A 12337-nucleotide genomic window follows, 5' to 3' on the forward strand; every position below is an offset into this window, starting at 1 on the left:
AGAGAAAGAGACAGCATGAGCAGGGGATGGACAGAGAGAAAGGGAGACACAGAATCCGAAGACAGGCTCCAGGCTCTGAGCTGGCTGTCAGCACAGAGCCCAACACAGGGCTTGAACTCACCAACCGTGAGATCATAACCTGAGTTGAAGTCGGACACTTAACTGACTGAGCCACCCAGATGCCTCTAGCAGCTCCATTTCTATGAATTTCCCAAGTAAGTCAAAGATACACATTTTGGCATTGTTTATAATGGCAAAAGATTGGAAACAACCTAAAAGTCCATCCTTGGGGGATTAAATAAAAATGGTACATGAATCCAATGGAATTCTGTGTAACCGTTAAAGAGAACGGAGGCACCTTCCTTGTGTGTGGGTGCAGAACTATCTCCCACACATATTAGGAGAAAAAAAACAAGATGTCTTGAAGAAGGGGAAGTGGGGGCTGAGTGCTGCATTCACAAAAGAGGGCAGTCGGTTCACTTTTTAGTTTATCTCTGCAGCTTACTCCAAACTTAATGTCCCCTCTTCCTGGGCACACGGCTCATTTCCCAGACTCCTTTATTTGGAGGAATGACCAAGTGACTGAATTCTAGCCGATGAAACAGTCTCAGTCATAACAACTTCCCATGTGCCATCTTTAATGCTTTCTTCTCCTGTGGGTGTCTGAAATGACACTGAGCTCCAGGGTGACTTTGGGAATCACGTATGCACATCAGGGTCATACAAAGAACAGAGCCTGGGTCCCTAAGCTTCTGTCTGGAGGGGAACATCTGTGTGAAACTCAATGTGAACAGGGACCTTATTGTGCTTTCTTACTGGAACTCCATGGCATACCTGTTATAGGAGCTCTGTTAAATATTTCTTTATCCTTTTGATATCATGTTAGCTCTTCAAAGCAAAGCCAAGCAAAACACACACACACACACACACACACACACACACACACTGAGTCTCCTTAAGACCTTGGATCAACACCTCTCCCTGGTATGTGATCCCTGGGCATTGGTCAACCTCTTTAGCAACGCAGACACCTGCTGCCTACATGTGCCCCTTTCCTCTGCTTCTCTGCTGTCAAAACACACTTCTCTTGGCACAGCCCAGCTCTTTCTGCCAGGTTTCTTCACCTCCTCCTCCTGCTTTTGCTGATATTATCTGGAATGACATGCCCACATCAGACCCTGCATCCATCGCCCTTTCCTAGCAAACCTCCTCTGATTCCTGTCTCCCCACTGTCCAGCTCCAGGATATCCCTGGAATTAAACAGTTTGCAAGATCCTTGCCTCCAACCCTGCTCTCTTGTCCGTTCTCCATAGAATGAGAAACCAGTTGAGTTTAAGATGCAAATTAAGCAAGTCACCCTTCTGTGAACTCTTCACCACTGCCTATAAGACCTTCTGAAAACAGTTCGGGTCTCACATGTCACTTCCTGACCACAGGACTTAAAGCAGTGCTCTCTGCTCCTACTGTCTTCACTCTATTCGTTTCCTTCACATTCCTCACCCCTTTCTGAAATTACTTCCTGCTTGGTTTAAGGTCTGTCTCTCCCTACAGAGTGTAGCCCCCAGAAGTCAGGGCCAGGCTCGCTCCGGATCAGGCCTGTCCACATTAGGGTTCAGGCACACATAGGGATTCAATGGGCGCTGAATTCGCAAGGTCGGGTTAGTACATACACCCGGCGCCGGCGCGGGGAGTGCACAAAGGGGGCGCGGAGGGGGATCAGTCCAGGGCCTTGGGTGGGATGGGTAAGGCGTAGGCAGTAGGCCCAGGGGCAGCTCCGCGGGGGCCCCGGGGAAGTGGCAGACACGCCCCCCCCGGCCCCGCCTCGCGCCTGCCCATTGGCGGCCGCGCCGGGGGCGGGGAGAGGTCGCGGTTGCTCTGACCCCCCTACTCCCTCCACCGGCCGGCCACCCGGCTCACGTTGTCCCAGCATCGGTCCCCGCGCGCCCGCTCCCACCGCAGCATGTTGCGCGCCGCCGCCGCCGCCGCCCGTCTCGGGCCCCGCCTGGGCCGCCGCCTCCTGTCGGCCGCCGCCACCCAGGCGGTACCGGCCCCCAACCAGCAGCCTGAAGTCCTCTACAACCAGGTGAGGCCGCTGGGCCGGGGCTTTGTTCTCTCGGGGAGACGGAGCTCGCCGGATGGGAAGGCCCTGAACCTCTTCGGGCTCCAAATTACCCAGGCGGCCNCCAGCGGTTTGGCTCCTTCACCGCCTCTGACAGCCCGCCTCCCTCCGCGTTTCTTTATCCAGTTGTGACTTTGGCTACTTGTTTTCGTCCGGTCGCCGTCCGCTCTCCTGCGGCAACTCTCGGGGTTCCATCCCCCCCCCAACTCCCAACCTCTTAGTCGCCGCAGTGTCTGCACAGGGCCCTCACCACCACCCACCCTGACGATGTGTCCACCAGAGTCCCTCTTGGCAGGAGCTTATCTGTCTTTTCCGTGGTCATTTCTGAATCCTTAATTCGTCCCCGCGTCCAAGGAGGTCCAAACGGAAAAACTAGAAAAGGAAAGGTCCTTTTCAGCCAAAGTTCACCCATTCCCTAAGGAAAAGGCGAGGCTGCAGGCAGGGAGAACCCAGGTCCACTGCTGGGAATTCGGAAACGGTGCGAAACCTCTGTTTGTGGGGTGCAAACCCCCCCAATGGTGTCTGGGCCTCCCAAGGAGCTGGCTGTCTTCCAGCAAACCAAGGGAGAGGCTTTTCCAGGGTAACACAGATTCCCGGAGGCCAATTCCTTGCACCAGCAGGACTTTGGAATCTTTTCTCTTTTGATCTTTGACTTTGGGTAACATGCTGGAATTCACAGAGAAGGAAATCATTATGAAAAGAGTGTTTTGTAGGTGCAAGAAACTGTGGGCTTCAGTTTCTTCCGTAAAGTGGGAAGTGGGTCAGAGGGTAAGCCCGGGGCCTCATGCACTTAGCAAGCACTTACAGCAGTGACAGCGCCGATTCTCTGTGCACAGCCTTTGCACCTGCCACTGTTCGTGTCCTTTAATCCTTATAATGGCCCAGTTAGGTTGGCGTAGGGTGCTATAGAGCCAGTCCCTGGCCAACAACTTGTCAACTGTGGACCTGCTTGTCTGGTCCGGAGCGGCGCTGCAGATCTGTGCACAGGGGATGGCTGAAGGCACACCTGTGTGATTGGAAGGAGTGTTACAAATGGTCATTCACGAGGCAATAAAAACAGATAAAATTCCTTTTGCATCACACAAGTCCCAAATGCAGCAGCTCTTCTTCTTTTGGTAGGCTGCTTAATGAGGAGCACATGCTTGTAAGACTTGAACATCAAAAAGATCATGCAGAAATTTCCCTAAGGGAAAGGTATCAGCATCCTAAGCCTTTGTGGCACAAGATCTAATTAAGGTCTTCCTCTTCTGTGGTCACATGCAGGTGAGGGAATGACATTCAAATGAACATGCACGTGGGACTTGTAGATAGCACGGGTCTCGCTCTCTAGATTTAGTCTGGGGATGTAAGTTGGGGAAAAAGTGAAATCTCCCCACAGGTGCTTTTCTTTATCACATTTTTTAAGATCATAAAAGGCACACTTGCTTGCTGTAAAAATGCAGAGTACGGTAAAACTTCCCCAAGACCCCCTCTCACTCTCCCCAAGAGCACCGTTAACACAGTCTGTGATCTTGCATTTTCTCTGTGTGTGTGTGTCCGCGCACCCGCATGAGCGAGCATGCACCAGATTTTTTTTTTTTACATAAATGAGATGCTAGCACTTACCATACTGAAGCACTGTCTCATTGAACAGTGTACCTGACCCTTCTTTTTCAAGCAGTACGTTTGTATCTTGTTTATTCTTCCCAAATGTTGCAAAGCACCCCATCATGCTGGAACTGGCTCAGAGTTCCTTGGGCTGTTTTCAGTGTTAAGTTGTTGCTCAACTGCTGGCGGCATGCTCAAGCCTTATCTGAACTGTGTGTCTCTAGGAGTCAGGGCTCTAGGTACAAACTAGATCACACTCCTGGACATTTCCCAGGGTGTTGCTGGATCCTTGAAGTTCATTCAGCTATTCTAGAGTTGAGTTTCCCCAAAAAGGAGTTCTTCTGATAGACGGTGTTCTTGCCAAGGGCATCTGGGGTGGGGGAGATGTTTGGGCTTTTGGGGGAGTGTTGTACTTCGGGCTTGTAGGGTCTCATCTGGCTGGGTGAGAGGGGCCCAGGCAACAGGTCTCCTTGCCACCTCTTCTCAATCTGAAAGAGGATGAGGGGTGTGGTTTGGTCCATTTTCCTCTTGCCTCTACCTGTCTTGGGCGAGGCTGCAGGGGGGGTAGATTTACTGGTGAGGTTAGGACGATTTTAGGACATGTTCTCCTTCCCCAGCTCACGAGCAGGGACCTGCAGAGGAAGCTGATGATGGCCAGGCTTCTTGAAGACCAACGTTTCTTATCCTTGGCAGTTTCAGGGACACACCTCTGTCCACAAACTGATTTTCATTTTTCATTCTTCTTTTCTTTCCTGACTTGGAGACTAACTAAGATCTGGGAAGACAACTTAAAGGAAAACCCAAGGGACTGTGGCTTTAGCAAAGTAACCTCTCTGGATGGAGTGTGACTAATACTTTTATCTTCAACATCACCAGTTCACGTTGGTTGATAATAAAATACCCCAAGTTAAGCCATGTGGATTTTCAAAGCTCCCGAGGTCAAGCTGCACTGCTTTTCACGGTCGACATTATGGGGACTTGTCTTCCCAGTGTTAGTCGTTAGTGCCTGGCCTGCCTGGCGTAGGGCCTAATCTCTCGGTTTTGCTTCTCTGCGCTTGTGGTGTCCTTCCTGTTTGTGGGAGTCTCGCCAGGGGTTTGGTGCCCAACTGTGTCCCTGCCCTTCCTGCCTTTTCAGCGTGGCCTCCTCTTTATGATGAACTGTGGAAAGTCAGTTTTACCAGTCCGGAGGTCGTTTTCCGAGTTAGGTGCACAGGTGTAGCTGTTATTCTGGTATGTCTATGGGACAAGGTGAGCCCAGGATCCTCCTAGGCTGCTGTCTTCCTGACTCTCCATGTTGGTTGATAATAATAATGAAGATGAAAATATTGTTAGATACCATGTTGTGCTCTGGACTCAGACTACCTGTCACTGGTTAGTGCTGATTTGGGCAGGTTCATTCATTCAACAGACATTTCCTGAGTACTCCCAGTTCCAATAAACAAAACAGACAGGAATCCCTGCCTGTGGGAAGCTTGTGGCCTCGATGGTGGAGACAGACAAATAAGTGCAACACATAATATGGCCAAGGCAGTCAGTGCTGTAGAGAAAAATAAGGCAGGGAAGAGGGCGATATGGAGCATGGTACAACTATTTAACTCTGTACCTCAGCTATCACATCTGTACAATGGGGTAGACATCCCATATACATCATTGGGCTGCTGTGAGGATGAAGTGGGGTCATCCTGATACATCCCTTAGCAAATGCCCCACTCGGGGCTCCCTGTGGCTCCATATTTATTTAGCCGTAAGTAAAAGCTGGGAGAACAGTGATGCTGTTGAGCTTACAAGATAATGTGAGGTAACTGCTTTATGTGGGTGCTGTTGCAGTTGTAACTTATTTCCTGAAGGGTTGAGTTAGGTTGTGGTCAAGCTGAAATGGAGGTTTGGGGTGAATTAAGTTTGTGTCTTCTATTCTTAGCTTCTTGACCACAGCACTCAGGAACTAAAGGGAGAACTGACAAAAAGGAAATTAAGACAGGATCTCCCTGTATAAAATTTTCTGATTATAATATTAATACATCCTCAGTACAAAAAGTCAAGCATTCCAGAGGTCTGTGAGGTAGAAACTCACTGGAAAATATATAGGCATGCACAGATGTTCACTGTCACATAGTTTATATTAGCAAAAAACTTAAGAAGCCAGCTTGCCATCCATAGGGAAACAGATGAACAACATATGTTATAGTTACGAGGAGGAATAATTCAATGTGTGTGGTAGTTATAGGAACTAGCTGGAGCTGTATGAATAATGGGCCTCAAAAACAATGAATGTTTCAAGGGGGGGAAAGGTCTAGGGTTCTGCAGATATGAAACTAATTAAAACTCCCCCAAACTTTACATTGAATGTGAATAGACCTACCTCCATATAAAGTGTATAAAAATGTATAGGAAGGAAAATGCTCATTGGTGTGAGGGTGGAGAGTGCCGTGGGGCGTGGAGGGGGGTGGTCGGGAGGGCTGCATAGGGAATCTGCTTGCAGGTAGTGATCGTAGGGAACTTTGGCTTTATTTAAATGTTTTGTTTCTTTAAAGTAAGTAGCCTGTAAGCAAATATAAAAAAAAGAAAGTGACAGGCCTCGGATTATCCCATATGAGCAGATAATCACTGCCAACAGGTAATATATATAGAATAGGAATTTGATTTTCCTTGTTTTCCTTGGGAGAGTCCTATATAATGAGCTAAAACCTGTGTTGGGCTAAGCAGTGGTTTCAAGTGGCTTTTATGCTGAATGAATCAAGTGAAACATCTCCACACTGATCATACTGGTTTTATGGCTTGTGTAGGAGTTTTAAGATCTTTTGTATAAATAATAGATTCAGGCAACCCAGAGAGTCAGAGGGTTTTACCAGACCTACGTAGGTTCTTCTGCTTCTAACAACAGTTCTATTTTAAATGAACACAAATGCTTTTGATTACCGCCTGCCTCCCCAGAATCTGTGGAAACACACTGAGTTACAGAACGCTTGTGTGTGGTATTGAGGTCAAATTAAAAGGACAGGTATATGTGCTGCGGACATGCGGACATGTCCCAATTGAATAATCATGATCACAGATCACTTGGGATCTGTCGGGTCCTGTGCTGAGGACGTGTAACTAGGTTTTCACCTTTCGTCCCTCCATCAACTGTGTGAACCGGGTATTCTAGTACCTCATCTTACAGATGAGGAAACTGAGGCTCAAGGAGGTCACATTCACATTAAGCAGCAAGTATGAAACCAAGGCTCAACTCTGACATGCATGCCCTTAGCCATATGCAGTGTTGCCTCATGACCAGGCCCTGTGGTCAAACAAGGATGCAGATATTTAAGGGACAACTGACTTTGAATATTTGAAATCAGAAGGGAGGTGCCGTGTTTGTGTTCACATGTGTATACCCAGCGCCTAGCACCGAGATCAGAATATAATTGCTGCTCAGTAAATATTTATTCAAGGCATGAATGGTTGCATTTATGAGACTCTGTTTATAATTTTGTGTTCCAGTAGCAAGGGATGGGAACGCAGTATTTCCACTTAAGAGAGGCATTTTCAGAGCATTTGGGAGTTAATGGGAATAAGAATGTGGAGACAGGCAGGGAGCGCTAAAATTGCCCAAGGGGAGTGATTGCAGCAAGACAGGTGTTGCCAAATCATAAGCCCAGAGAACACCAACCAACTGACCCATGCCTGCATGGCAAACAGCCCACCCAGTCCACCATAGAACCAAGCCTCCCATCGTGGAAGTGGTGACAAATTCCAGGAATGCACAAGGAAAGGCCCTGGGGGCTGAGGAGGGGAGGAGAGGGCTGGGGTCTCTGGCCTTAAAACTAAACTGACCCCGAGGTTTCTAGAGGATCGTGTGGAGAAATGTGAATGTGCATGGCGTTCAGTGTTTGTCTTGAACTTATCTTCTCAGGGTCTTGTGATACAAAAGACAGCATCTGCTTTCTTATCGGACAGAAGTTACCTAATTGTCCCTGAACAGCAGATGCCAGCAGGAGTCTCCCCATGACAGAGACCCACCCCCTCTGCTCCCTCACGCTTGGGGAAAGTAACATATTCCAGGGATGCACGTTTCCCAGCTAACAGATCCCCAGTTCTTTCATCCATCAAACCTTGAATTAAAATCCTTCTAGAACGCATCCTGTAAACTGGAGCTACTGAACACCATTTAGCCTATTACTGGAGACCTTGGGCAGATTATGTCTGTCCACTGCCATGGGGTGGAGGTAGCATTGGAATAATGTTCTGTCTTCACCTTGGCTAGGCCTCCGCCCTGGGCTCCCAGCTCTGCTGTCCTGCCCCAACTTCTCTTGCAGTTCCGCTGTCTATACAGCAGTCTGTCCCGAGTTGACAAAGGTCCACGTCCAAGGATGTTTGCTGCCGCAGCATTGTTGGGAATAGCGCACGTGTAGGAAATGGTTATATAAACCGTGGTCTGTTCGCACGTGCGTCCTGTAGTCTCGGCACCCCTAACCCCAGCGCTGCTGGGATCCAGAGCCCCTCTGCTGCCCCGCCCCCTCACTCTGCAGCCTCGGGGCCCTTTTGGTTCTTCCTGTCCCCAAGCTCTTCCTTCAGGTTCCCCCTCAGGTGCCTGATGACTTCCCGATCTGTTTCTCACTGTCGCCTGTTTGTTTCTGCTTCTCGCTTGGTCTGTGGATTGCGTCTCTCCTCCCCAGGACTTTGTAGCTCAAGGAACCAGGATGCTTTTTCACTCCGTGCTCAGCATGGTGATGGCACTCTGTTAAACAAACTTGAGACTGCATGGAGGAGTGAATCCCAACTTGTGTCAAATGAAGGGAGATGTATTTACTAAAATGTGTAGAAAATACAGCACATTGATGGAGAAACTCTGTGAATTTGCCAGCAGTCCAGATTCAAAGTGTCGGCTCCTGATGTTACGAGGATATCACTCTGCATGTTGCTCTGCTTCTAGAAACTCGAATGAAGAAGTATGAGCTGGGGGCACCCCTCTCCTCCCCCGAAAGAGTTAAGCCTGTTAGAGAAGTGAAGCTTTGGGTTTTGGGCCAAGAGATTATGAAACATTTGGCCTGATGTCTGCCCTTGTGTTTAACATAAATGAAATTGCTGTGAAGCTCTCCTTGCTCGGAGCAGAACTGTGGCAGAAACTCATTGTCCCCAATGGGGGGGCAGGTCAGGGAGGCCACTGAAGTCTGGCTCTAGGAGGAGGGAAATGGAGATCTAAACAGAAGGAAAATTCTAGGCTCCTGCTAGGCAGATTCTGGCTTACTGGATCAGTTTGACGGGAAGATGGATTGTTGCAAATTCAACAGTGGAAAGTGACCCAGCAAATTCAGGGCTCTGAAAGGCAAATAGGTGCCAGGGCATGGTCTTCCCAGGGTTCTAGTCTAGGATCCGAGGGACAGTGTGGGCCCTGCCCAGGGAGGAGGGAGTGAGGGCTAGGAGAGCAGCTGACTGGCCCACCTCTGCTTTCTACTTCCTGATCTTTGCAAAATAACAATGAAAACTTTTTCAGGACAAACTGATTTTAGTATGCTGTGGTACAGGGAGTAACCCTAAAATCCTAAACATCTTTAACCTGAGGGCGTGCAGGATCTGGAGTGACTGCTGTGGTGAGAGCCACTGTGTGCGGCTCCTGGCTTCAAGGCTTTACACCCCTTGTCACATTTAATCCTCACATCTGCCCCACACACATTCTCCCCGGGGACCTATGAAGCACTGAGGAAGTGAAGGGACTAGCCCAAGGTCACAGCCTGTGAGGGGTAGAAGCAAGATTCCAGATTCTTTGTGGCTTAGAGGTGGGTGCATTTTACGCCACTGAGAATACAACCTCAAAATCAAATCCGCGGTTGGCCAGTACGTAAACCATGAAGACGGAGATTAGGAAACAGGAGTTCTGACCTCCTTGAAGGCAGACCTGGGCTCTGACTGAAGGAAGCTGATTCCAAGGGAGGCACGTGTGTAGGGCATGGCCGGCCGTGGCCGTATCCAGCTTGAACTCAGGGCCACCCACATCCCTTGCCTCCACTGGAAACTACCCATTGCCTGCTTCTTGGCAATAAAGACCTCAGATTCCCTCCAGATTAATGATCAATCACCTAATGCAAAACCACACAAACATACTTCCAAAGCCTCCGGCTGCTGTTTACCTACGTGCTCCTGCCAGATGCCAAGAGCCCTTACTTAGGTGCACAGCTGCAGATTCCACCCTGATGGCGGGGCAGGGATTGTGCAAAGGACCAAATCTGAGCCCGGGAAAGCGACCCCTGGCAGACCCTTTCCTAACCGCTCCTTCCTGCTTCCAGTCCCACCGGCACCAGCGATGCACGCTTACTCCACACGAAGCTCGGTGCATACGCTTGAAACCCTCACGTGCCTTGTGATGAGGGCCACCCTGCAGACGAGGAAGCGAAAGCAGGGGGAGCTGAAATGCCTTGCCCCTTGTGACACAGCAGAGAGCCCGATTCATCCGGTGCCCGTCCTGACCCTGCCCTTGACTGGACCAGGCCTCCCCGGACCCTGGCACGAGCCAAACTCCACGCTTTGCCTGGTGGCCTGGTGGTGTTTGTGATCCTGGACTGTGGCCTGAGTAACTGGAGATGACTCCTCAGGGTCTTAAGCCAGAGCCAGGCCATTCTCGGATGTCGGGGACAAGGAGAACCCCTGAGGAAGGAAGGCAGAGTGGCCTTGGACTGATGGTCACCCTGACTGTGATGTTTGCTCAGTCCTGGTAAAGTGACAACCCCCCCGTCCCCCAGCTTCCCCAGCCTGGGGGGTGGGGAGACAGCTTGCTGGGAGATCTCTTCCCTGTTCTCCCTTGAGGTCATCGCCCGGCTCTTAGAAGTAGAGAGTAAATTTTGGCACTTAATCAAGCAGCTTTGGGTAAGGATCCTTTCTCTGAGTGAATGAAGAGGCTTCCATCTCCCTGCCACTGATTTCATTAAACCAGCATAGGGTCTTTCTTGACTTGGTTGCTGTTAGAACGGCAAAACAGCACTTGCTGCCAGGCGCTGATCTAAGAGCGTCACAGGACCCACCCTCCCATCTTCTAGCAAGTCCTTCTTGGCTCCCCAGTAACTCTGGCCACTTATGTTTTTTCTCAAATGCACCAGACATCTTCCGACTCCAGGGCCTTTGCACTTGCAGTTCCTACTGCCTGGACTGCTTTTTCTCCCATTCTTCCTGTGGCCGGCTCCTTTTCATCAGTCAGGGCTCAAGTGAAATATCTGCTCCTCAGAGAGACCCTCCTGTCCCTCCCAGCTGGAGTTCCCTATCTTCCCCCACTTCAGTAGTACTCTCTGGATCCTGATTTTGCCCCTGTACCTGCCAGTGCAGTCTGAGGTTGCCTTGTGTATTTGATTGCTTCCCTACTGTCTGTGCCCACGGGAACACCAGCTCTACGAGACAGAAGTCCTTACTGGGTTGGGCTTCTACTGTGTCCTCAGCCTCAGGACGGGGTCTGGCATTCACTAAATATTCACTGAATGACAGCCCTGTGCAGTAGTGTGGGAGAGGAAAGGTGGCTGCAAATTCGTTGCTTCTCCCCTCAAGGTGTGAAGGCTCCTTCCTTTCCCTGAGATCTGGACGGGGCCCGTGACTCACACTGACCAGTGGAGTCTGGTGGCAGAAATGAGGCCTTGTGACTTCCCAAGCTGGATCTCAGGAAGCCTTTCAGCTTCTGCCTGGGTCCCTTGGAACAGGGCCTGGGGAGGCCAGCTGTCATGTGAGAAAGCTGACTAGCTCATGTCTGCCACGGAGTCAGGAGGCCTCAAGCAGACGCGCGGTGCCGGGCGCAGGTGCAGAGCCGTCCTGTGCAGCCAGCCCCAGGTACCCTTGCTCGGCCAGCCCCTGCGGGAGCCCAGGTGAACCCACTAGCGGAGTCCAGTCAGGGGGCATGACTGTGAGATGGTAACAAATCATGTAAGCTGCTTGAGTTTTGAGATGTGACACAACAATGGAGACAGATAACTGATAGGGTAGGAGTGCATTCCCTTCCTTTCTCACATCAGGGAAACCAAGGTCAAGAACTTACCTGAAGTCATTTGGCAGAGTGGGCGTTCCAACTTGATGGTCCCCAAGGCTGGGCTTTAAACCTCCCGTCACATCACTCTGAGGCTAATTCATGTTTGTTCTGATTTTTTTTGTTTGTTTTTTTAAATCACTGGTTGTCAGTGTTGGGTTGAGAGCCGGTTCTGAGAACCTTCTTCCTTTTCACTGTAGATCTTCATAAACAATGAGTGGCATGACGCTGTCAGCAAGAAGACATTCCCCACCGTCAATCCATCCACTGGAGAAGTCATCTGTCAGGTAGCTGAAGGAGACAAGGTGAGAATGGGTGACTTACCCTCAGGGCAGGGGTGGGCAAGGATGGCTTATTTTTATTTTAGAGAGCAAGCGAACAGAGTGGAGGGGCAGAGGCGGAGGGAGAGAAAGAGAGAAAGAGAGAGAGAGAGAGAGAGAGAGAGAGAGAAAGAGAGAGACTGAGACTCAAGCAGGATGGCTCAGCTGGTTAAGCCTCTGACTCTTGGTTTTGGCTCAAGTCATGATCTCACAGTTCTTGAGTTCGAGCCCTGCACTGGGCTCTGCACTGACAGCACAGAGCCTGCTTGGGATTCTCTGTCTTCCTCCCTCTCTCTGCTTCTCTCCTGCTCTCTCTCCCTCTGTCTCTCGAAG

General features: G+C 50.1%; 1 protein-coding gene across 1 annotated transcript in view; it reads left to right on the forward strand.

The window, feature by feature from the left end:
• Window positions 1-1884: 1884 nt before the first annotated feature.
• The window catches only part of ALDH2 (aldehyde dehydrogenase 2 family member), a 27517-nt gene continuing 17064 nt past the window's right edge, over window positions 1885-12337 (forward strand). The window contains exons 1-2 of the mRNA XM_077747914.1: window positions 1885-2083; window positions 11885-11989. Coding sequence (XP_077604040.1) covers window positions 1961-2083; window positions 11885-11989 — 228 coding nt within the window. The 5' untranslated portion in view covers window positions 1885-1960. The remainder of the gene's footprint in view (window positions 2084-11884; window positions 11990-12337) is intronic.

Source organism: Crocuta crocuta, unplaced genomic scaffold (assembly GCF_008692635.1).
Source record: "Crocuta crocuta isolate KB4526 unplaced genomic scaffold, BGI_CrCroc_1.0 scaffold29, whole genome shotgun sequence".
In the NCBI taxonomy this organism is placed as follows: domain Eukaryota; kingdom Metazoa; phylum Chordata; class Mammalia; order Carnivora; family Hyaenidae; genus Crocuta; species Crocuta crocuta.